This window comes from Oncorhynchus mykiss, chromosome 12 (genome assembly GCF_057628025.1).
Source record: "Oncorhynchus mykiss isolate SJ-2025 chromosome 12, ASM5762802v1, whole genome shotgun sequence".
NCBI classification, from domain to species: domain Eukaryota; kingdom Metazoa; phylum Chordata; class Actinopteri; order Salmoniformes; family Salmonidae; genus Oncorhynchus; species Oncorhynchus mykiss.
This window is the reverse complement of record NC_143033.1, coordinates 38,946,727-38,972,564: the sequence shown is the minus strand read 5'-3', so window position 1 is coordinate 38,972,564 and position 25,838 is coordinate 38,946,727. Positions and strand designations below refer to the sequence as shown.

General features: G+C 39.9%; 2 protein-coding genes and 1 long non-coding RNA gene across 6 annotated transcripts; 1 reads left to right on the top strand and 2 right to left on the bottom strand.

Annotated features, from left to right (window-relative positions):
• Positions 1-2,654: 2,654 nt before the first annotated feature.
• LOC110537563 (GTPase IMAP family member 8) lies at positions 2,655-13,061 on the bottom strand. Of its 2 annotated transcripts, XM_036937515.2 has the most exons (7): positions 12,939-13,061; positions 8,753-8,852; positions 7,923-8,648; positions 7,016-7,735; positions 6,645-6,769; positions 5,656-6,343; positions 2,655-5,514 (listed from the first exon to the last, which is right to left on the bottom strand). In XM_036937515.2, the coding sequence occupies exons 2-7, from the start codon at positions 8,778-8,780 to the stop codon at positions 5,228-5,230; spliced, it is 2,574 nt and encodes an 857-aa protein (XP_036793410.2). In that variant the 5' UTR covers positions 8,781-8,852; positions 12,939-13,061; the 3' UTR covers positions 2,655-5,227. The 2 variants fall into 2 exon arrangements, with proteins under 2 accessions (XP_036793410.2, XP_036793411.2); XM_036937516.2 differs by lacking the exon at positions 12,939-13,061 and having other exon boundaries at positions 8,753-8,904.
• On the top strand, positions 12,223-25,526 carry LOC118937669 (uncharacterized). 3 transcript variants are annotated; one of them, XR_016485056.1, is made up of 4 exons: positions 19,506-19,569; positions 20,871-20,950; positions 22,805-22,891; positions 23,005-25,526. It is a non-coding gene; the product is annotated as an uncharacterized LOC118937669 (long non-coding RNA). The 3 variants fall into 3 exon arrangements; XR_016485057.1 differs by lacking the exons at positions 19,506-19,569; positions 20,871-20,950 and adding an exon at positions 12,223-12,539; XR_005034971.2 differs by lacking the exon at positions 20,871-20,950 and having other exon boundaries at positions 19,509-19,569.
• Positions 18,300-22,242, bottom strand: upk3b (uroplakin 3b). Its single transcript, XM_021623694.3, has 6 exons — positions 22,008-22,242; positions 20,584-20,751; positions 20,110-20,341; positions 19,920-20,002; positions 19,685-19,814; positions 18,300-19,527 (listed from the first exon to the last, which is right to left on the bottom strand). The coding sequence occupies exons 1-6, from the start codon at positions 22,063-22,065 to the stop codon at positions 19,332-19,334; spliced, it is 867 nt and encodes a 288-aa protein (XP_021479369.1). The 5' UTR covers positions 22,066-22,242; the 3' UTR covers positions 18,300-19,331.
• Positions 25,527-25,838: the final 312 nt, after the last annotated feature.

Genomic DNA, 25,838 nt, shown 5'->3' with positions numbered 1-25,838 from the left:
CATGATGTCAGCTGGTCCTTTTGTGGCAGGGCTGAAATGCAGTGGAAATGTTTTTGGGGGATTCAGTTCATTTGCATGGCAAAGAGGGACTTTGCAATTAATTGCAATTCATCTGATCACTCTTCATAACATTCTGGAGTGTATGCAAATTGCCATCATACAAACTGAGGCAGCAGGCATTTTGAAAATTAATATTTGTGTCATTCTCAAAACTTTTGGCCACGACTGTGGATTTGGCCATGTGTTTTAGGTTATTGTTCTGCTGAAAGATGAATTCATCTCCCAGTGTCTGGTGGAAATCAGACTGAACCAGGTTTTCCTCTAGGATTTTTATTCTGTACAGGATTCCTTCTTTTCAGTATGTCAATTAGGTTAATATTGTGGATATTGGAATAACTACAATGTTGTTGATCCATCCTCAGTTTTCTCCATGCAACGTATTATGTGACTTGTTACTTAGGCTTGAACTTATTTAGGCTTACCACAAGAAAGGGGTTGAATTCTTATTGACCCATTTGAAAACAGATCCGACTGCCATATGGCGTGCGTACTGGGAGCGGAGTCAGGTGCAGGAGAGCAGAGAGTTGTGAACAGGCGCACACTTTATTAGACAGGAGAAACCAACAGACGGACGCCACTGCGTCGAAACCTCCAGCCAATGCAAAAGTGCAAACGCGCAAACAGTCACAGTAATATTGTATAAACACAATAACATACCTCGTGAAATAAAACACGGAATAAACGCATACCAGTAAAGCGGGTCAACATAGACACGTAACACAAAACAATCTCACACAAAGACATGAGGGGGAACAGAGGAATACATACATGTAGTGTGATTGGGGAATGATGTGTGCACCAGGTGTGCAGGGAACAAGACAAAACAAATGGATAAATGAAAAATGGAGTGGCGATGGCTAGAAAGCCAGTGACGTCGACCACCAAACGTCGCCCGAACAAGGATAGAGGCCGACTTCGGCGGAAGTCGTGACACCGACAAAGCAACTACTTAAACAATTAATTTTAATACAGATCTCAGGAGGTGACTATTTTTCAGAAACTATTGGATTGACTGTCTTCAATTAATGGTAGGGCTGTATCTGGAAGAGGCATGTTGAACATAGAACTATCATGAATAGAGAACACACAATCTCCTATACTATTCCAATCCTATTGTCATATTTGTTCTACACAATACATTTCTATGTGAACATTCTGTAAATGTTCTCCTGAATGTCCATTGCCCCAGGAGTACATTATCAAGGCAAACCAATAAAAAAATGATATGTTAATTGTATGTAACGCTCATCTACTGTATAACTCTTTCAACATACCATTGAATAGGTTGAGCACTGCAATGAATTTTATGATACCTGAAAATACTGCAGAGTAATTCAAAACCATTTGCAAATGTTGCTTAGCAAAAACAACTTGGAATCTGAGGGTAAGTGTTATTGTTTCAAACTCACACTGCATCTTCTTTAAAGAGATAGTTTACTCAGAATACAAACTAACACAATTTTCCTTCTACCTTGGCTGTAGTTGATTTATGAAGGCAGTTTTGGGATATTTTGTTTACTTTCGACACTTAATCAATCAATCCTTCAAATGTATCAATATTCGTAAATAAAAAATCATCCTAAAAGGCATCTGGTAGATTAAATTAAAACAGTATGGGACTAGGTACAGAAGTAAAGCAGAAAGGGTTATCACCTTTAGCACGAACAGGCGCAGTGCTTGCTCACTATTAGAAACTTGCTATTTTATTTCTACAACTACTAAAAACATGACGTTCCGGCCGTCAATGTCCTTAATCATAATAGGTAGGATAGTGGATGGGGAAGGGCTTAAGCTTACTGATAGGGAGGATAGACCCATAGGCCTTTTCTCAATTGGATAAAATCTTCAGTGACCCTGAAACTGAAAAGTGGTTGACAAATGTAGGAGAGTGTCAATTCGTTATTAGGTGAATGAAGGATTTTCCTACTCTCTTCAATTGCCTCCTCTGGTGGAGGATGCTCAGGTGTATCCTACTGTGGAAGACTTTTGAAATCAGCCACACCTCCTGCAAATGGCTGATATTTCTCAGAGGAGAAAAGCATGCTTCCACACATTTTAAAATGATCCGCTAATTATCCATTTATCTATAAAAATGTATAGCACTACTAACTGCACTTCTTTTTACCACTTTACACATGTATTTTTGGATTCCACCCCGATAAACATAATTTGCTAATGGAGAAGGAGTCTCATTTCTTACAAGCGCCTTTGTTTCCACGTTTCCTTTCCTCGCTTCCTCACTGAGGAGAGGAAAGGATGGGAGGAGATGATGCGAGGAGTTGATAAAATTAAATTGAGGAAAGGCCACAGTTCCCTCTGGTGGTGTCCACTCTACACGGGAGAGAAAGGGATTCCATAACTGCAGATGGCAGTAAATCACCAACCTTGGCTTTTTGTCTGTTCAGACAACACACTCCCGGTAGTAGTGTACACCCTTTCAGTGTGTTAACCAACTCATAGAAGTAGAAGGAATTGACTACTTTTAAATGGAGGTAAGACAGTCCTTCCACTCATAGATGATGCATGTATGAACTACAGATTGACACCTCTAGCCCAAAGCGAGAGGTTTAAAAAATACTTAGTAGTCTCCAAAGTTCCAAAGCATATCTTTAACTTTATTATCCCCAAAAAGTTAGTCATTTGGTCCAAAACACCATACAAAAGGGACATAAAAAACAACAATAAATATACAGAGATGGGCAAAGATACTTTTGCCAAGTAAAACACCAAAACTACCACTGCAAGTAGCCCCCAAACTACAACTACATTCTCAGTAAAGGTTACATAACCGTTTGACTTGTTATGACTGTTTTATGTGGTTGTTTATCAACCTCAGTTGCTCTTAATAAGAGTGTCTGCTAAATTACCTAAATGTAAATGTGCAAACTGAGAACTATTCTAATGAGCTCTGCCCCAAACAATTTGTATTTTAACAAAGATTTTACTTACGTTTTTTCGATGCCAAACACACCACTAGTGTGTGTGTGGTCAAAGAGCTCTATTTTCGTATCATCTGACCATAGCCTGGAATGCTAAACAGCATTGGCACTTGGTTTGAAACTGGTGCTATGGTCAGATGACATGAAAATAAAGCTCATTAGCCACACACACCAGTGGTATGTTTGGCTTCGAAAAACTGAAACATATGGATCTTTTATGTTATGGGGCTATTTTGCCTCCACTGATCCTGGGACCCATGTTAAGGTCAGCAGCATCATGAACTTTACCAAGTACCAGGACATTTTAGCCAAACCTGGTTTCCTCTAGTCTGGATACCACCTAACTCGAAGTTTCCTGACTTCAGAATCTAGAATGGCTCTTTTGATGTTGTCTGCATGAAAAACTGCATGATGCATTGATAATAAAGGGGATGTTATGTTTTACTGTTTGGTTCTGCTAGGCCTTTCTCACTCAAACAAACACACAGCCCCCAGTGGGAAGTTCATTATACCATATGATGGATATCAAGGATCTAGAAAGATTCTCTATGAAGGAATAGTCTAAGATCCCTCCCAATGTGTTCTCCAATTTCAGAAAACGTTTGATAAAAATGCTCAGTGCCATTATCCTCGCAAGGTGCGGTACTGAAATAATTGAAAACAGGGGTCATCTTTTTTAGATCTTTTTATTACTATATTACAAAATATTTTTCTCTGAGCAATTGTATTACTTTCAAATAATATATATAATTTTTGTTTTTGCTTCAGTATTTGTATTATTTAGTTCATACAGTATTTTTTGCTCATCTTTATCAAGGGTGCCAATAATTGTGAACCTGACTGTTTATGAGTACATTTTTTAGAACCTACACATAAAAAAACGCATATTCGATCAAATAAGCCTCACATAGCAAATTAGCAATTATATTTTATTTTGACCAAATTCGACTCTCTCATAGACCTCCATGCAAAAAAATCCCCACTTCCACTGATTAACGCTGTAATTTTGCACAACCAGATTTTAGGGTGGAGTCAAGCCTCTTGCTTGTTTAGGTACGGAGCTCATTAAAATAATACCATGTGTGCTTTGCAAGTGCTCATTTACATTTAGGGCCACAAAGTTGTGGATAAAACATTTTTTAATAGAGAAGCATTTTATATTTTGAAAATACAAAAATACAGATCTCTAAAGTTCATTGTTACAAAACTAATCTAATTCTTGTTCAGGCCAGTGAAATATAAATGATGGAATACACAAAGTTAATGGAAATACATATTTCAAAGACATGTAACAGAAATACTGCCCATCTCTGTCAACATACACTGAGTGTACAAAACATTAGGAACACAAATAATTGCAGCTCTCAATCTTTTCAGTGGCATGTTGAAAGAGTCATAATAGTAGAATAGTAGTATATAGTAGTCACATACATATCTGTTCAACATATCATTTGTTAATTGGTTTGACTTGATAATGTACACTGAGTATAGCAAACATTAGGAACACCTTCCTAATATTGAGTTGCACCCTCTTTTGCCCTCAGAACAGCCTCAATTCGTTGTGGCATGGACTCTTCAAGGTGTCGAAAGTGTTCCACGGGGATGCTGGCCCATGTTGACTCCAATGCTTCCCACAGTTGTGTCAAGTTGGATGGATGTTCTTTGGGTGGTGGACCATTCTTGATACACATGGGAAGCTCTTAAGCATGAAAAACCCAGCAGTGTTGCAGTATTTGACATAAACCGGTGTGCCTGGCACCTACTACCATGCCCGTTCAAAGGCACTTAAATCTTTTGTCTTGCCCATTCTGAATGGCACACATATACAATCCATGCTTCAAATGGCTTAAAAAATTCTTCTTTACCTGTCTCCTACTGATATCAGTAAGGGATCACAGCTTTCCCCTGGATTCACCTGGTGAAACCAAGAGCAGGTGTTCCTAATGTTTTGTACACTCAGGGTATATGTAAACAAATTAATGGAAAGATACAAGTAATCTGCCACCATCTTCAACTAAAAAGAAGAACATCAAGAAACTCCCATGACAAAGCTGAAATATCCTGCAAGAACTTTTGCTTATGGCAATTCTCAGATGAGGTCCTGATATTATGCCCCAGATGTGTCAAGCCAAGGCAAGAGCTTGCTCCAAGAACAGTACATGTGTTATGTATTTTCTCAAAAGTAGGTATTACTTTCTTACTCTTAGTATTGTCATTTTGAACTATGCTCAATGTGAATTCCTACGTTTGGTTTTCACCCCATAAGTGTGGGCCTCTGACTTTGCAGGACTATCCAACATCCTTGCCCTTATCTTGCCGTCCCCCAGACTCTCCTTGACTAGATTCTCCCATCGGTCCAGAGATTCGCCCATGTAACTGACTGCTGAACTCATAGTGCCGTGCCCAGAGGATGCAGCAGATCTCCCAGCATACTTCACTCTCCATTCAGACACCTTGGCATGTGCTCCATAATTTATGTAGGAACTCCCAACTTCAGAGGGAGTCTCACAGCTCACTGAAAACCAGGGCAACAAACACTGTTAGAAGATCCCTTTGACTGGAATACCCAACACTAAATGTTAAGGATTCTAAGAAACATTTCTAAGATAAAAAAAAATTTAAAAAACAGATTTGGAAAACGTAATGTCAAACGTACTGCTAGGGATGAAGAAATCAATGCTTTCCTTCCCCCGTACAAATGGCAGTTTCGATTCCTCTGGTTCTACCACCACTGCCTTCAACATCCGCTCTATGAGTTCCTCTTCTCTCCTGTTCCATTCCTCTTCGGTCATCATGCCCTTTCCTGCTAACCAGTGAAGCATTGGCTTCTGCCTACTCTTCTGTTCAATAGTGAAATTGTGCCCTTTGTTACGTACAACCATCTCCTTTACCTTCCTCAACAGTGTTGTGACCTGAGAGCCATCATCCCAGCCATAGCAGTTCATTACATGATACCTGTTCCCACATTTTTCAACAAGTTGTTGGAGTGCCTCTCCTTCTCTCTCAATATATTCCTCAATGGCTCTGTCTCCTAGCCAATCTCCCCAGGTGAACAGCACCATTGTGTGTCTCCAGACTTTCTCAGTTAATAGCCCAAGGTGCTCCTCTACTGCTTTGAGGTCTCCCTCTGAAAATGGTGCAGAAATGGGAATGACCAGAAGAAAAGCATGGGGGCCAGGTGGACAGAGAGACACACTGCGCACCACTTCATCTTGAACCTTATCTCGTGCATCCTGTGGTGTTCTCTTCCACCAGCCTGGTGTATCTACAACTTTGAGCTTCATCCCAGCAACTCTCTTTTGATGCATTACACACCGCGTAGTTCTGTTTTGAATTCTGAATTCCTAAATATATCAACAACAAAAACATTTATAAGCAGAATAATTAAGCAGAAAATCACTTTACCTGTATTTAGGAGTTACCAACAGGGGAATGTCATAAACAAACATCACTTTATGTTTTTAATTTCAACAAACTCCTTAGTATTAAAGAAACATTTCCTGGGCTTTAATTTCCACTTTAATGATAGAGACACTTTAAACGATAGTTACAGTTACAGGACAGGAGGACCCAAAATCTCAAAGTATGTTGCACTCATACAGTATCTGAAGGGATATAGAGCAGGGTGAATTCAAGTTTCCATACCTTGGTCATAGCTGTCGGAAACAACTCTCCAACCAGTATTGTGTTTCCTGCCACACTCTTCCCAGCCTCTCTTCTCCCAACAAGTACAATTCTCAACTCATCCTCAGAGAATATTTGTTCCTCCCCTTAAAAATAAAAATCTACAATTTTTGCATGCTCTTGTTACAAAAAAAACGAACTTTTCTTCTATTTCCTCAACTCAAGGGTGTTTACAAAGACTAATTCCAAACTAAATCAATAACAAATGCCTTTTTTTTACCTAGGAGATATGCACAAATGTTTGTCCACAGAGGAAACAGAAACAACAATGTAGAAGTGGTGAAAGTAGACATAATCTGTTCGTTTAATGCTTAGAATTCAAATAAACTCACCTTTAAACAGTTCTCTGAGTGTCGTCATTTGTCTCTGCACCTTCATTGTGATCTTTTGAGCTCTTTCTTTTCCAGCCCTCTTTTTCTGTTCCAAGTCTGCTGAAACATCTGTGTCAATTTCATAAGGACAACCTCTGTTTTCTGCCACCATCTCCTCTACTTTCTCCAGCAGCTCGATTACCTGTGTTGCATCACTTCGATTCTTGTTGTCAAAAACATGGTATCTGTTACCACATTTCTCAATGAGCCACTGAAGACCCTTCCCTTCACTCGCAATGCGCTGCTCAACAGTTGTGTCTCCCAGCCAGTCTCCTCGTGTGAAGAGCACAATCGTGTGCTTCCAGACTGCATCTGTGAGGAGACCCATGTGCTCCTCAACAGCTCTCTCATATGATTTGTTGAATGCTGTTGCAAAGGGAACCACCAGAAGGACCGCATGGGGTCCTGGAGGACATTGAAACACACTGTGCACTATCTCAAATCTATCCATCTTGGAGGTGTTCTGTAGAGAACTATTGTAGTGCCAGCCTGGTGTGTCAACCACCGTAAGCTGCCTCCCTGCTACTTCACCATGTCTTGTCACACAGTGCACTGTTCTTCTTGTATTATCAGCAACATCAAACACACCTTCCCCCAGAATGGTGTTTCCTGCTGAGCTCCTGGCAGCCCATTGTGCCCCAACAATCACAAGCCTGAGGTATGTTGGGCTAGTTGCCTCTCCTTAAAAATTGAAAATAAATCAGAAATCTACAGGGAGGATGCAGATCAAATGCTCTGATGTAAGAGAAGCGGTGGTTGCTCCTGTGTTATGCAATTTTTCTGGTACTCAAGAAGAAACTATATGTATAATGCTGTCAGGTTTCATTCAATATTGTCCTTAGTATTTCACACACACATTTAAGCTCACCTTTGATCAGCGCTCTGAGTCTGGTCCTTTGTCTCTGTACCTTAGCCATCATCCGTTTGGCTACTTCAATCACTGCTAATCTCTTCTCTTCCAGCTCTTCAGACAGAGCTTGGTTTGTCTCATAATGATTGCCATCGTTTCCTGCCACCATTTCTTCTATCTTCTCCAGCAGCTCTGTGACCTGGGTGTCATCACCCCTGTTATTGACATTCAAAACATGATACCTGTTCCCACACTTCTTAATAAGCCATTGAAGATCCGGCCAATCGCTTATGTGTTTCTGTAAACTTCTGTCATTGGGGGGAGTGATTGTACTAAACAGCACAATAGTGTGTCTCCAGACTCTATCATTGAATAGCTCCAGGTGTTCCTGTAACGATCTTTTGAATATGTTGGGGAAAACGGTGTCCACGGGAATGACCAAGAGAAAGGCTTGGGGTCCAGGATGACATAGATATACACTTCTCATGATTTCCAATTGATCCAATTTGGGAGTATTATCTACAGGATAACCCCACCACCAGCCTGGGGTGTCAATCAAAGTGATCTGCCTCCCATACACATACCGTTGTCCACTCACACATTGGGCAGTTCTTCTTCCTGTCTCAAAAATGTCTCTGCCCAGGATGGTGTTTCCTATTGAACTCTTCCCGCTGGCTTCTATATCCCACATCTGTCTTCCCCCAATTAGCACAATCTTCATCTCTGACCGATGGTGGGTCTCCCCTGTCAAAGGAAGAGCTCAGTATATTCCTGAGGCACTCCTCAAATGGGAATGAGTTTTTCTTTTACAGGGTACTGTACATCCTGAACATTGCCACAGAACTTACCGAGGGAGGGAGGAGCCCTACTTGCCATTTTGTGTTCTCCACACTTCTTCTTCCTTATCCGTCACTGGCAGTAAGACTTATTACCCCTAACAAAATAAAACTGACAGACATTATGTTTTTATGAGAAATTTGACTAAATGAAGCACATAATAGAACTTTGAATGTTGCATCGACATCAAATTGCTCTCAGAATTAGGTATTTTTCGAGATTATGTTTTTAGACAGATATACATCATACCCAAGAAGACTCAAGGCTGTAATCGCTGCCAAAGGTGCTTCAACAAAGTACTGGGTAAAGGGTCTGAATACTTATGTAAATGTGATATTTCCGTTTATTTATTTTTGTACCCACTTTTTCTCCCCAATTTTGTGATCTTGTCTCATCGCCGCAACTCCCCAATGGGCTCGGAAGAGGCGAAGTTCAAGTCAGGCATACTCCAAAACATGACCCACCAAACCTCGCTTCTTAATTAACACCCGCACGATTAACCCGTAAGCCAGCTGCACCAATGTGTTGGAGGAAACACCGTTCACCTGAGGAAAAAACGTTCAGCCTGCAGGTGCCCAGCCCACCGCAAGGAGTCACAATTTAATCAATTTTAGAATAAGGCTGTAACGTAACAAAATGGGGAAAACGTCAAGGTGCCTGAATACTTTCCGAATGCACTGTATACCACGGCTAAGGGCTGTTCTTAAGCGTGATGCAGCGCAGAGTGCCTGGATACAGCCGTTAGCCCGTGGTATATTGACCATATACCACAAACCCTGGGGTGCCTTATTACTATTATAAACTGGTTACCAACGTAATTAGAACAATAAAAAATATTTTTTTGTCATACCCATGGTATATGGTCTGATATACCAAGGCGTTCATCCAATCAGCATTAAGTGCTCGAACCAGGTTTATAATTGTAAATAAATCCCCTTTGCGCATGTGCATAACTGTAGATAAATCTGACAGGAGAGTTTGAGTGATGAAAACTGGTCAGAGGATCTCGAAATCTCTAAGCAAGAAACACTTGGATAAACATTAAAAAAACAAATGTTAGACTATTTTCTGGTAATTGTGCTGTTATTATGTGCCAGACTACAAAACATTACAAACGGTTTTCAACAGTTCGCTGCCCGCACCAGCCTGCCCGGCTAGCATCACCACCCTGGACGGTTCCGACCTAGAATATGTGGACAACTATAAATACCTAGGTGTCTGGCTAGACTGTAAACTCTCCTTCCAGACTCATATTAAACATCTCCAATCAAAAATCTAGAATCGGCTTTCTATTTCGCAACAAAGCCTCCTTCATTCACGCCGCCAAACTTACCCTAGTAAAACTGATTATCCTACCGATCCTTGACTTTGGCGATGTCATCTACAAAATAGCTTCCAACACTCTACTCAGCAAACTGGATGCAGTCTATCACAGTGCCATCCGTTTTGTTACCAAATCACCTTATACCACCCACCACTGCGACCTGTATGCTCTAGTCGGCTGGCCCTCGCTACATATTCGTCGCCAGACCCACTGGCTCCAGGTCATCTATAAGTCTATGTTAGGTAAAGCTCCGCTTTATCTCAGTTCACTTGTCACAATAACATCACCCACCCGTAGCACACGTTCCAGCAGGTATATCTCACTGATCATCTCCAAAGCCAACTCCTAATTTGGCCGCCTTTCCTTCCAGTTCTCTGCTGCCAGTGACTGGAACGAATTGCAAAAATAGCTGAAGTTGGAGACTTTTATTTCCCTCACCAACTTTAAACATCAACTATCTGAGCAGCTAAGTGATCGCTGCAGCTGTACATAGTCCATCTGTAAATAGCCAACCCAATCTATCTACCTCATCCCCATACTGTTTTTATTTTATTTACTTTTCTGCTCTTGTGCACCCCAGTATCTCTACTTGCACATCATCATCTGCTCATTTATCACTCCAGTGTTAATCTGCTAAATTGTAACTATTCGCTCCTATGGCCTATTTATTGCCTACCTCCTCATGCCTTTTGCACACACTGTATATAGACTTTATTTTTTCTACTGTGTCATTGATTTGTTTATTGTGTTATTGGCATGTTTATTGATTACTCCATGTGTTGTTGTCTGTGTCACACTGCTTTGCTTTATCTTGGCCAGGTCGCAGTTGCAAATGAGAACTTGTTAAATAAAGGTGAAATAACATTTTAAATAATAAACAAATGGCCCATTTGCCAGATCAACTTGTCATTTGGCCTATGGCCTATTTATTGCCTTACCTCCTCACGCCATTTGCACACACTGTATATAGACTTTTTCAAATGTTTCTAATGTATTACGTAGTTTGTTTATTCCATGTGTAACTCTGTGTTGTTGTTTGTGTCGCACTGCATATATATATATATATATATATATATATATATATATATATATATATATATATATATATATATATAGATATTTTTTTTTAAAATCTGGGTTTAGGATTGTACATTTTGCCATGGTTTGCTTATATAAAGGCAGGTAGCCTATAGCCCCTGATAGGCCTACATCTCATTTCAGATAGTCCACAGTAGCCTAGGCAAGATGTAGGCAAGATGTAAACTGAACGATTTAGCAGCTTAATTAGTTCAAATTAACAGACGAATTTATTCAACATGAATAGCGAGGCGATTTCGAGGTAATAAATGCTTGTGTTTTCCAATAGCCTGCTGGATTGGCTACTGAGGATGGGGGTCATAATTTCAATCACTGAATTAAATATGAATAAACCAAATATGCTTGCGAACAACAGCCAATGTTGTTGACAATAATTTTTTTATATATATTTTTTTATACCTGTAGCTTAATCTGACTATTGTTGCGTCAATCTAATGCATTCTAACAACTGATCGGCAATTGCCATAGAGCTTTGATAACTTCCAATTTAATTAACTAAACATGTCCATTAATAATTGCACAAGGCTACAACAACAAACTGAAGTTATGGGCTATTTATAAAAATTGGTTTGACAGCTATACAAGCGGCACAAATTGATTTGCAATGACTCCAGTGATATCGTCATATCGTCATGATATCGTCATGATATCGTCATTTCAACATATTGTAATGTTTTACCCATTCGAAAGTCTCTCAGCCTAACTCATGTTATACAAATGAGTTGCTGTATGTGAGGATGCGGGAAGCATTCTGATAGTTTTTGGGAAAGCGTTGTGTGCGGTTTGTCAGTGCTGGTGTGCACTCTGTTCATCCCCCCAAAAATCTACTCGATTATTCGATGGGAAATCAGTGTCCAAGACTGTTTTCGCTAGTCAACAAACAACGTGCGAGTTTCGGTGTGTTTACAGGATCGTTACAATATGTATTGTATCAAATAGTATCCTATTTGATGGCCAACAGAAGCAAGAAAATTACGAATAGTGCATTACTGGTTACGGTTATTGTCCCCGCCTCTTATTTTTTTCTGTGGGGTTTATCGCGGTTGGCATCCAACGTTGTGGTGCATTACCGCCACCTCGTGTACGCGCCTCCGACTCCCACCTATGTACCGGAGACATAGTTTAATAAAAATTGACCAACAGATAGAATATGAAGAGGGGTTCCTGCACCCTTACAAAAAATATATAAAGTTTGAAACTGCAGTAACGACTGTGGTGTTTGGATGCAGTATTTGCAGCTATACTGCACTCTGACTGCAGTATTTTTTCGTAAGGGCAGATACAGAAATGCCCACATACTGGAACGGCCCGAAATGAGGACCGCAATTGCACCCCTCTCAGTTTTTTGGGCGACCCGAACAAATTCATCTACAAATGTGAGTGTAAATCTGAGAAGCGGTAGACCTGTTCTATTTGCACCATTTATTTTCTCCCCTTAAATAAAATTGTAGCTTTTACTTTCGGTTTTGTACACCAGTTTCAAAGTGCTGAAAATTGGATATTTTGGTTATTGATCATATATTTCTCACTGCTTTAGATGGAACAATGATTCTGCACACTATACATTGCTCGTTTTATCACAAACTGAAATTAGACGAACCATTCAAATTTCGGCAACTGGGAAGTGTACGCATATTGTAAAGTAGTATTAGTAAGTGGTTTTTCATGTTTAAATACTGCTAATTTATCTGTCAAAAGTTTGTCGTCGCAGAATGGTAATAAACAATATATAAGACAAGATCCTTGTGTTACACTAATTGATTTCAGCAACTTACCAAATGTTGAATAAAATGACTTGGTACAATATCTTGTCGCAAAGTAAACAAAAAGAGTAGCAGGTGAAAGTGAAATCTGAACACACACACATTGGCACTAACTTTCTGAGTCTGCATTCCAGGGTTGCATTTCGAAATATAACATTAGATTCACAATGTTTAAAGGCACAGTCAATTTAGTGTATGTAAACTTCTGACCCACTGGAATTGTGATACGGTGAATTATAAATGAAATAATCTGTCTGTTAACAATTGTTGGAAAAATGACTTGTGTCATGCACAAAGTAGATGTCCTAACCGACTTGCCAAAACTATAGTTTGTTAACAAGAAATTTGTGGAGTGGATGAAAAATGAGTTTCAATGACTCCAACCTAAGTGTATATAAATATCCGACTTCAACTGTATGTCCAAGACATCGCAAATATTTTTGTGTTCATATTGAGACAGTCCATTTTAACAATCATCTAGGATCCAGGTAATACACTTGTGTCCCCCGTGAATAGCCGCGGGAAGTAGGGGTGCTGCAGGTCCCTTTGAAAAATCAACTTAAAAAACTAAAATATATATACAGAGTCTTCGGAATGTATTCAGGAATGTACTTTTTCCACATTTTGTTTAGTTACAGCCTTGTTCTAAAATTGACTAAATACAATTTAAAAAACTCCAATCTACACACAATGCCCCATAATGACAAAGTGAAAATAAGTTTTTAGATTTTTTTGCCAATTTATAAAGAATAAAAAACAGAAATGTCTTATTTACGTAAGTATTCAGACCCTTTGCTGTGCGACTCGACATTGAGCTCAGGTGCATCCTGTTCCAATTGATCATCCTTGAGATGTTCCTACAACTTGATTGGAGTCCACCTGTGGTAAATTCTATTGATTGGACATGATTTGGAAAGACACACGCCTGTCATTATAAGGTCCCACTGTTGACAGTGAATGTCAGAGGAAAACCAAGCCATGAGGTCAAAGGAATTGTCTGTAAAGCACCGAGACAGGATTGTGTGGAGGCACAGATCTGGGGAAGGGTACCAAGAACTGTCTGCAGCATTGAAGGTCCCCAAGTACACAGTGGCCTCCATCATTCTTAAATGGGAGAATGGCCTTGGTCAGGGAGGTGACCGAGAACTCAATGGTCACTCGGGTGGTGAGGGTAGGAAACAACATCTCCACCCCGCTGATCCTCCACACTGGGGCCCCACAAGGGTGCGTTCTCAGCCCTCTCCTGTACTCCCTGAACACCCATGACTGCGTGGCCATGCATGCCTCCAACTCAATCATCAAGTTTGCAGACGACACAACAGTGGTAGGCTTGATTACCAACAAGGACGAGATGGACTACAGGGAGGAGGTGAGGGCCCTCGGAGTGTGGTGTCAGGAAAATAACTTCACAGTCAATGTCAACAAAACAAAGGAGATGATTGTGGACTTCAGGAAACAGCAGAGAGAGCACCCCCATATCCACATCGATGGGACAGTAGTGGAGAAGGTGGAAAGTTTTAAGTTCCTTGGCGTACACATCATGGACAAATTGAAATGGTCCACCCACACAGACAACGTGGTGAAGAAGGCACAACAGCGCCTCTTCAAGTTTCTGTACAGCACTTTGAGATATCAGCTGATGTACGAAGGGCTATATAAAATAAATTTGATTGATTGATTGATTGATTCAACCTCAGGAGGCCGAAGAAATTTGGCTAGTCACCAAAAACATTCACAAAATTTTACAGATGCACAATCGAGAGCATCCTGTCGGGCTTGTATCACCGCCTGGTACAGCAACTGCTCCACCCACAACCGCAAGGCTCTCCAGAGGGTAGTGAGGTCTGCACAACGCAACACCGGGGGAAAACTACCAGCCCTCCAGGACAACTACACCACCCGATGTCACAGGAAGGCCAAAAATATCATCAAGGACAACAACCACCCGAGCCACTGCCTGTTCACCCCGCTATCATCCAGAAGGCGAGGTCAGTACAGTCAAAGCTGGGACCGAGAGACTGAAAAGCAGCTTCTATCTCAAGGCCATCAGACTGTTAAACAGCCATCACTAACATTGAGTGGCTGCTGCCAACACACTGACTCAATCTCTAGCCACTTTAATAATAACAAATTTGATGTAATAAATGTATCACTAGTCACTTTAAACAATGCCACTTTTTATAATGTTTACATACCCTACATTACTCATCTCATATGTATATACTGTACTCTATACCATCTACTGCATCATTCCTTTACACTTGTGTGTATAAGGTAGTTGTTGTGAAATTGTTATATTACTTGTGAGATATTACTGCACGGTCGGAACTAGAAGCACAAGCATTTCGCTACACTCGCATTAACATCTGCTAACCATGTGTATGTGACCAATAACATTTGATTTGATTTGACAGAGCTCTTGAGTTCCTCTGTGGAGATGTGAGAACCTTCCAGAAGGACAACCATCTCTGCAGCACTCCAACAATCAGGCATTTATGGTAGAGTGGCCAGACGGAAGCCACTCTTCAATTGAAGCATGGTGGTGGCAGCATCATGCTGACGTGATGTTTTTCAGCGACAGGGACTGGGAGACTAGTCACGATTGAGGCAAAGATGAACAGAGCAAAGTACATAGATCCTTGATGAAAACCTGCTCCAGAGCACTCAGGACCTCAGACTGGGGCGAAGGTTCACCTTCCAACAGGACAATGACCCTAAGCACATAGCCAAGACTCCGCAGGAGTGGCTTCGGGACAAGTCTCTGAATGTTCTTGAGTGGCCCAGCCAAAGTCCAGACTTGAACCCAACCAAACATCTCTGGAGAGACCTGAAAATAACTGTGCAGCTTCGCTCCCCATCCAACCTGACAGAGCTTGAGAGAATCTGCAGAGAGGAATGGGAGAAACTCCCCATATACATGTGTGCCATGCTTGTAGCGTCATACCCAAGAAGACTCGAGGCTGTAATCACTGCCAAAGGTGCTTCAACAAAGTACTGAGTAAAGGGTCTGAATAATAATGTAAATGTGATAGTTCAGTATTAAAAAAAAACACTAAATGTAAATGTACATTACTATATTATACATATCAATCAATCAAATGTATTTATAAAGCCCTTTTTACAGCAGCAGATGTCACAAAGTTACATAAAATATATATATTTTATTCACAAAAGTAGTGCACTGGGCCTTTACTAGTCCTGTATTAGCAGATGACAGATGTCTTCAGTGCGCACATTTTCCAACAGCAAATCGCAGCCCCACCTCCAAACTACTTCCCACGGCTATGCACTCACTACTGTAAGTTGTTCTGGATAAGAGCGTCTACTAAAAGGGAAAAGGAATGAATAGACCATTTCAGTTTCCACATAGAAATACGTTGCATTTCAAGAAACTCTAAAACATACAGTACCAGTCAAAAGTTTGGACACCCCTACTCATTCAAGGGTTTTTCTTTATGTTTTACTATTTTCTACATTGTAGAATATTAGTGAAGACATCAAAACTATGAAATGTCACATATCGAATCATGCAGTAAGCAAAAAAGTGTTAAACAAATCAAAATATATTTAGGTTCTTCAAAGTAGCCACCCTTTGCCTTGATAACAGCTTTGTGCTGTATAGTATATCAAGCAGGGGCACAACCTTCCCTGAGGACAGGGGGGACATATTTAACATTGGAATGTGATACAAAACACGTGTGCTTTAGGACCCTGCGGACGCCTCCGAGCAATCGGGTAGGCTTTTTGGAGTGTTTACCCACTGGATTTTGGACTGTGCAGACACCACAGAGCGGTCTGACAGGCTGTGTGAAGGCAAAGTTGAGCATGGTTCAGTGTGTAACTTTTGCGCTCTTTCACTGAGTTGTAAAAGGTAGCAGAACAGAAACTGGCTACTCTTTAGATGACTAATGTAGCTGGCAAGGTAACTGTTGTTTAACTTAACAGGAAAAACTAAACTAGTGTTTATTCGCAGTGCTGCGCTAGTATTGTAACTGACATGTAACGTTAGCTAATGTTCCATCCCCTCTCGACTGAGGTGAATGAATATGCTACGCTAGTGAGTAGCAACCACAGCCAGGTCAGCTCTAGCCTCTATTTATCAGTCAGACAGCGATATGAGGTGGCTATTATTACTATCTAACAGCAGTTGTTTGTATGGAAATGTTTTGTAGCCTTTGTTTTGTCCCGTTTCAGAAGTTAATGAACTTGGCAAGCGTTCACCAGTCGATGTACCGTTAGAGAGAGAGCTGGTCAAAAGTTGGCTTACATTAGCTATTATTTTTGCCTCATTCAAATTTGACCTGAATCAAACGATGAAACAATCGGCCAAACGATTGAAGATTGATATTTTTTTCATTGCAATGGGAGTTTTATTAGTCAGTATGGCAATGTCATTTTACTGATCTGTTAGTTTGCCTAGCTAATTCCCTACTTTTCACACTGACACAGTAATAAACAGCTCTAACATTACAGGCTTCACTGTCATGGTGCACAGTAGAGGTCTGTGTGGGACCGATTTCTTCATCCTGCTCCTGCCTGCTCCCGCTGGCTTTCTGTCTGACTCCCACCCGCTGCAAGAACTTGTCCCAAGTGCAATTTTGCAGTATATTCAGTGAATGATTCAAAGTTCCATCTTGAATTGATGCTTAAACCTATAGTAGCTACATATAGCTTAAAGCTACCGTCTGGGATCTGGGAATAACTGGTAATTTCAATTATTGCAACACAATATTGATTATTGAATTATCATGGATCTAGTTCAGTCTTATCAATCACTTAAATATATTTAATAATCGCTTACCTAGCTTGATGTCTGTGGGCATTTTTGCTTACTTTTGTATTTCTAAATAGAGATGGCTAGAAGGGCCATGTGTCATAAAGAATTGTGTAGAAATGTGCTTTAGATGCCCCCAAAAATGGGAGGACCAGGGACTGTAGTGACACCCCTTGCACTGAGATGCAGTACCTTAGACTGCTGCACCACCCGGGAGCCCTAAAAGAAATCATAGACTGACTATCAATAATATAATAATACCTTTGGCAAAAAAAGTGTATTTTTAATTTACAATAATGTAGGATCTATGAGAATAGAAAGGTACAGAACTTTTGTGGAACATCACAGCACAGTTTAAAAATATATGGCACATAGAAATAAAAACTGGATGGTGTTCAGAGGTAGATGGGAGGAGTTGAGTGGAGATGTTGGATGGGAATAAAAACAAACAACAGATAACTATTGTAAAATATACTGTGTCCGTAAAATGTTTATAGTATGTATAAGCTGGAAGTAGAAGCCTAAGTGTTGTTGTCCATTAGTTTACTCTAAATAGGGGAGGGATGCTAGGGTTAGGGGAAAATAATAAAGAAAAAATATATTGGAAATTATGCTTTAATGGCAATGCTGGTAAACGCTTGAATACATGTAGTTTTTTTTTAATCAAAAGTAGTGCACTAGGCCTTTACTAGTCAATCAATCACATGTATTTACAAAGCCCTTCTTACATCAGCAGATGTCACAAAGTGCTATACAGAAACCCAGCCAAAAACCCCAAACAATGCAGATGTAGAAGCATGGTGGCTAGGAAAAACTGCCTAGAAGGGCAGGAACCTGGGAAGAAACCTAGAGAGGAATCAGGTTCTGAGGGGTGGACAGTCCTCTTCTGGCTGTGCCGGATGGAGATTATAACAGTACATGGCCATGATGTTCAAACGTTCAAAGATGACCGGCAGGGTAGGCCTCCGTCTTGTGACCTTAGCGTACGTGTAGGTATGTACGGCAGGACCAGATCGGAGAGATAGGTAGAAGCAAGCCCATGTAATGCTTTGTAGGTTAGCAGTCCTTTATTACTAGTCCTTTCAGCACAGGCATCACCCCCAGCTGTCATTTATGTTGATTTAAAATGTTAAGGGGTTAGCTATTATCTGACAAAGTTTGGTAAACAATTCTTTTTAATGTTCATTTTCATAGAATGACCCATTTACACACTACACAGCAATGATAACAGCATATAGGAGATATGAGAGAAATTGAGTATTATGAACTTCTCTTTCTATTTTGATTATTGTAAAAAGGGAGAAAAAAAAACTATAAATATATGGTTAAAAAATTGAGTTTTGATTAGCTTGGTGCACTCAATTGCATATTTTTGTTGTCTAAATAGATTATATTTATGACACAAGTCATTGCCTCCAAATAAATGTAGCCTATAATGTGAATTTAACATTGTATTTTAAACATAGGACTCGACTCCGGCTATTTTAAACGAAGCAACAGAATTAGACCTCTGAATAGCTATCAAACCCCCAGCCTTAATATCATAAACATATTGATCATGAATGACAGTAAGAAATTGATGTTGTGTCAATGAACCACTAAGTGCAACATTTTCCTCTCATAAACACTTACTACAATTCTGTGGCTGGTTTTTTCAAATCATAGTCAGTGTAGCTCTTGAGCCTAATGGGGCTAGTGGCTGTGGGTCTCTGTGGCTCATCCTCATAAGCACGGTTTACATAGGGGGAAGGCTCCTTCAAGTTGTGAGTGTCATACATGCGCACTGATCCTGGAACTTGGATTTCCTGTTTCTCCTTCCGACAGCAACTGCAGAGGACATAGAGGGTTGGAGAAATCAACAAATGTCAGGTAGCCTATTAGATACATGCTAAGTAGCCAACTATGGAAATGGAAATGAACATTGTGTCTATGAACCCTATGCTATGAAGTTTAACTGGGAAAGGCAGTAGGTAATATGACTCACAGGACATAGATCAGCACGATGAGCAATAGCAGCAGCAGCAAGGCCAGGAAGGAACACAGGATAGCTGTAATGACAATCATGGACGCAGACCTTCCAGCAAAGCCATTATCAATGCTTTCAAGGTCTTTCACTGGAGGAATAGACAACGGTGTTGTTTTAACGTTTAGCAGAGGTACATGGAGATTTCTGATTTACTGAATACTGTAGATTCAGAAAATAAATGAGAAGTCCTTACAAGGGTAAAGAGTGATGTTGTTGGACCACAAACTCTCCGCAACAACTGTTTTGTTCTCTGGGTTGATAAGAACATACCTAAATCTGAAATAGTGGAAGAACATAATTTAGGTTGGTTGCATTGAATTCACACAATGGTACTTCAACTTAGATCCAAAGTCAATGCATTGTGGTGAAGGAGGGGTTCTGACCTGGCAGTGGAGCCAACAGGCAATATTCCATTACAGTTCGGAGTGGAACAGCTACCGTCAGAGCCAACCCTGAAGTAGTCTGTTCCAGCGACGATGGGGCAGGGGTAGTCTTTCTGAAACCCCAACTTGGTCAGGAAGTATTTCTTTGAGGTGTTGGAAGAGAAGGCGGTTGGATAAGGAGAGAGGGTGTCAATGAAGGGCCTGTTCTTGTCGGCATCATAATTGCTGACTCCTGTTGAAATGTAACAAGGTTGTAGAATAAGAAAGAACAAAAATGCAATACTGTGCTTTCTTTGTCTTTGTTCTGTATGTGAAGTACTACATACTGTATCTACTTTGGTGCACCAAAGCGTTCTGAAATGTTGACATTGCATGTCTTTTTCTTTATAAATCAAAGACGGAAGAATGTTCAATTGCTCTTCCTGTATGCCATTTGGTTTTATATTTCCTATCAAATGCAGAGGATTCCAGTACCTGTATCTATGGCCGATACGAGCCATAATTCACAGGTAGTAGTAGAATTGCAGGGCAAATTGGCCAGACTGTTGAAGTAACAACTTGGGGATGTCAGTATCACTGAATTAATGGTCAGTTTCGCAGCCAGGCTGGAAGGGTTTATTGCAGGAGTGTTGTTGACTGGTACTGTGAAAGGACAAAGAAAAAAACATTTAGACTATTCCCAAAAACTATTGATAATCTGATCATTACAATGAAAGAGAACGTTTTCTAGTCTAAACTGTTTCCTCTCTTTGTTTTTACAGATTCTTCTTCTACCTGAAATGTTTCAACACACATTTTGGGTGTGTCGAGTGAAACTGCTAGACGGTTGTATAAAAACCCTGTAAAAAAAACTGTTATGGACTTTCTATCCAACTTTGCATCAATATATTTAATTGAAATGACACATCTGTCATCTTGGCCCAATTTCTCAATACTGGCCAAACCAGTGAGGGAGGTCAGGTTATTGTGCAACATATGAGACGTCACACTACTCATGTTCAGTCATGCCAATTGGATCTGAAAACTATACCTAGTAATTACGTCTCCTCCCAATATTGTAGGTGTTCCATTCAGCATACCTTGTGAGTGTGTTTTCCACACGTATTTAAGTGACTAATTTCTGCAATGTTGTTCAGCAGAAACTCAGCACATCTGACTAATACTGGTGGAGCCAGCTTGATAGTTTCACACATTAAATCTGAAGAAAGGTTGCACATTTTGTTTTATGGAACCCACCTGTTTTTCAGTAAAAACTCTGACACGTATGCTTTCCCTGTAGCCAACAGAATACACAACAGGAACTCCAAATGACATAAAACTTTGCAAAGCAGTTACATGCAGCCTGCATTCAATGCCAAAAAAACACATTTCAAATCCCCACTTTCTTTAATTGCTGTGATTTGTTTTCGATTATCAGCCATTTAAAAAACATATGAGCTACCATACCAGGTCTCAGGAATGGCTAATTCTGGAGATCCCTTTGATCTCAACTGAGTTAGCTAAATCAGATTTGTTTGGGTTTTTTGCACCTTACTTCTGGATTATCTCCAAAGCTCTCTAAAATTGGAAGGGTTGGTTCCTCTAGGGCTGATTGAGGACCTTTTTATTGATTTGATTTGTTTAATAATGATTGCTTTAATAATGATTTGCTTTTCTTGTATTGATGTTTATAGTGTATATTAATGTATATGTTTGATACAGGGCTCATCTGTAAAAGAGACCTTAGTCTCAGCATGACTCCCAGTCAAAATAATGGTTAAATAAATACTAACTTGCATAACTGAAACTGAGGTAAATACTCAGATAATCCTGGATATTAATAACTTTAACAATCCACAAAAAAACATATTCAGACACTCGACATATTGTGAATATTACAACTGAAAAAATCCACTTACTTTGACAGAACCCAGTCCAGACAGACAGGCACAACACTACATAAAATAGTAATGCCATTTCTTCTAACACTTTGGTATGCTGTATGTTGCTCACTGCGCCTGGGAAAGTGACTGAACTTAGCTGATGTGAACCGTTCCTAAATAGATTCCCTACCCATCCCTTTTTAAAAGAGAATGAATCAAACACAGGTTGGTCTGTATGGGTGTGTGTGGTTATTCCTGATTGAAACCATTTGTGGTGTTTGCTACAGGTGCTTAGCACGCCTAGACATGCATACTCTTTTGTTCAATTTTGTTTTATTTGCTTAATACACCAAAACCGCATGGCATAGCCCATGTTGACTATTATTTCATTCAGGTGAATATTCATTTGACATATTCTTGGCAGGTATTACCAGTTACTCAATTGTTAATTCATTTCTCCAGAGATGTGGTTTATTACATTGTAAACGGACAGGTGTAAGAAACAGCTTGAGAATCTGTAAATATACCTGCAGAACTATTCAAAGTTATTAGTCTTCAGTTTGTATTACAAACATATGTTCACACCTTCAAAGGGTATCTATCCTATGCAAGTCAAATAACACTTGTAGGAATTGAAACATATTAAACAGTTTAGGGTGTTTTTCAAAATGAGACAAACCTGATTGGATCAGATATGTAAATCTGTAGTGATCACTTTTTTATATAAAAGAAAAGACATGTTATGCCTTCATCTTAAAGCAAAGTGTATTTTCCTTAATGGACATTGCTGTAGTAGTTACTAAGGTGGTGTGTGCTGTAATTTGTGATCCCAGGGCTACGTGCAGGAGAAGTCGACATCTATCTGGTCTTTGGAAGACTGAAGTCAAAAACAGACACACCTCAAGATGAGACATTAGTTGGTAAAGAATATGTAATGGGCTGTATAACCTGGTATAACTTAGAAATTCACAATAAGTCATTTTTGTTGCCTTGGCATTCATTGAAATTAACCCCACTAACTACCCATTGTTAGGTTCTGTCCCTGTGTGCCTCACCAGTCCAGCACAGCTCCCAGCAGATCCTCAAAAAAGTTATACAGCTGCACCATTGAGAGCATCTTGACTGGCTGCATCACCGCTTGGTACGGAAACTGCAAGGCACCCGAACGAACACAAGACGCAATAGAGGGTGGCGAGTACAGCCCAGTACACCACTGGGGCCGAGCTCCCTGCCATCCAGGACCTCTATACCCAGCGGTGACAGAGGAAGGCCCCCAAAACATTGTCAAAGACTGCAGCCACCCAAGCACGGCAAGCAGTACCAGTGTACCAAGTCGGGAACCAAGAGGACCATGAACAGCTTCTACCCCCAAGCAATAAGACTGCTAAACCAGGCTGCTAAACCAGGCTGCTAAATAGATACCCGGACTACCTGCATTTACTTAACTCTCTTGCACCGACTCACACTGGTCTCTACTCACACGCATACTGACGCCACACTCACCGTATACGCTTCTGCTACAGCTCAGTCTATTATCTATCCTGTTGCCTACTCATTTTACCCCTACCTATATGTACATAGCTACCTCAATAACCTCGTAACCTTGAACATCAACTTGGTGCTGGTACTCCCTGTATATAGCCATGTTATCTTTACTAGTTGTTATTCGTTATTCACTGTCTATTTATTTCTTGCGTCACTATTTTTATTTTCTTTAACTCTGCATTGTTGGAAAAGGACCTGTTAGTAAGCATTTCACTTGTTAGTCTAAAAATGTGACATAACATTTGACTTTCATTTGACTACAAACAAAATGCGTTGAGACTGTAAACAAGACATTCAGACAGCTTCATAAATATAGGCAGCTGTTGTTTACATTGTCAACTGCACTGCTGCATCTCCAGTTCTACAACTTTAGCGCAACAACCCACTTCGGAGGTAGTTTGTGAAAAGTCTAGACTTGGTAGATGTGGAAATAAGATTAAGCTTACTTTTAAAAAATCTTAGAATAGGAACACTCTAAATAGAATGTTATGTTGAAAACATAGTTCAGTAGAGAAGTTGACACCTATTCATTTACCATTCAAACGTTTGGACACCTACTCATTCCAGTTTTTTATTTATTTTTTTAATTAACGATTTTCTACATTGTAGAATAATAGTGAAGACATAAAAACTATGAAATAACATATGGAATCATGTAGTAACCAAAAAAGTGTTAAAAAATAAAAATATTTGATATTTTTCAAAGTATTCACCCTTTGGCTTGACATTTTTGCACACTTGGCATTTTGTCAACCAGCTTCATGAGGTAGTCACTCGGAATGCATTTCAATTAACAGGTGTGCATTGTTAATTTGTGGAATTTCTTTCCTTCTTAATGCATTTGAGCCAATCAGTTGTGTTGTGACAAGGTATGGGTGGTATACAGAAGATAGCCCTACTTGGTAAAAGATCAAGTCCATATTATGGAAAGAACAGCTCAAATAACCAAAGAGAAAAGACAGTACATTATTACTTTAAGACATGAAGGTCAGTCAATCTGGAACACTTCAAGGACTTTCAAATGCAGTCGCAAAAACCATCAAGCGCTATGATGAAACTGGCTCTCATGAGGACCACCACAGGAAAGGAAGACCCAGAGTTACCTCTGCTGAGGAGGATAAGTTCATTAGAGTTAACTGCACCTCCAATTGTAGCCAAAATAACTGCTTCACAGTTGTTTTATTTTATTTAAAATCTTTACTTGACTAGGCAAGTCAGTTAAGAACAAATTCTTACTTACAATGACTGCATGAATCAGGCCTTCGTGGTTGAATTGCTGCAAAGAAACCACTACTAAAGGACACCAATAAGAAGAGACTTTCTTAGGCCAAGTAACATGAACAATGGACATTAGACCGGTGGAAATATGTCCTTTGCTCTGATGAGTCCAAATTTTAGATTTTTGGTTCCAGATGCCTTGTCTTTGTGAGATGCAGAGTAGGTGATGATCTCCGCATGTGTGGTTCCCACCATGAAGCATGGAAGTGTGATGTGCTTTGCTGGAGACACTGTTGGTGATTTTATTTAGAATTCAAGGCACACTTAACCAGCATTGCCACACCATCCCATCTGGTTTGCACTTACTGGGACTATCATTTGTTTTTCAACAGAACAATGACCCAACACACCTCCAGGCTGCGTAAGGGCTATTTGACCAAGGAGAGTGATGGAGTGCTGCATCAGATGACCTGGCCTCCACAATCACCTGACCTCAACCCAATTGACATGGTTTGGGATGAGTTGGACCGCAGAGTGAAGGAAAAGCAGCCAACAAGTGCTCAGCATGTGGGAACTCCTTCAAGACTGTTGGAAAAGCATTCCAGACAATACTTTGAAGAATCTCATTTTGATTTGTTTAACACTTTTTGGATACTAAATGATTACCATGTGTAATTTCATAGTTTGACAATGTAGAAAATAGTTAAACCCTTGAATTAGTAGGTGACCAAAATGTTTTGTTCATTGGATGAACAAGACACATGCAATAAAGATGACAACATACCCTGCAAAGATTGCTTCCTGGTAAAGTAATTGCAGACCCATGTATTACCCAGGTTATTACTGCAAGCACTTCTTTATAAAAATCTTAATACAAGCATCTGCTTTCCTCTTAGAACAAATACTCACATTTCCATTATCCTTCCCCAAATTCATTTCACGAGTGGAGAGTGACCCTTATAGGAGTTATGTCCTGATCAGCACTGTGAAAATAGCTTGACAATGCTTGTCCTTAAGTAAATGTATGGCTTATGAAATTGGGCTATCATTTAGTAATAAACTATTCCAGAAGATTCTACAGGAGGAAAATACAGCAAATATAGG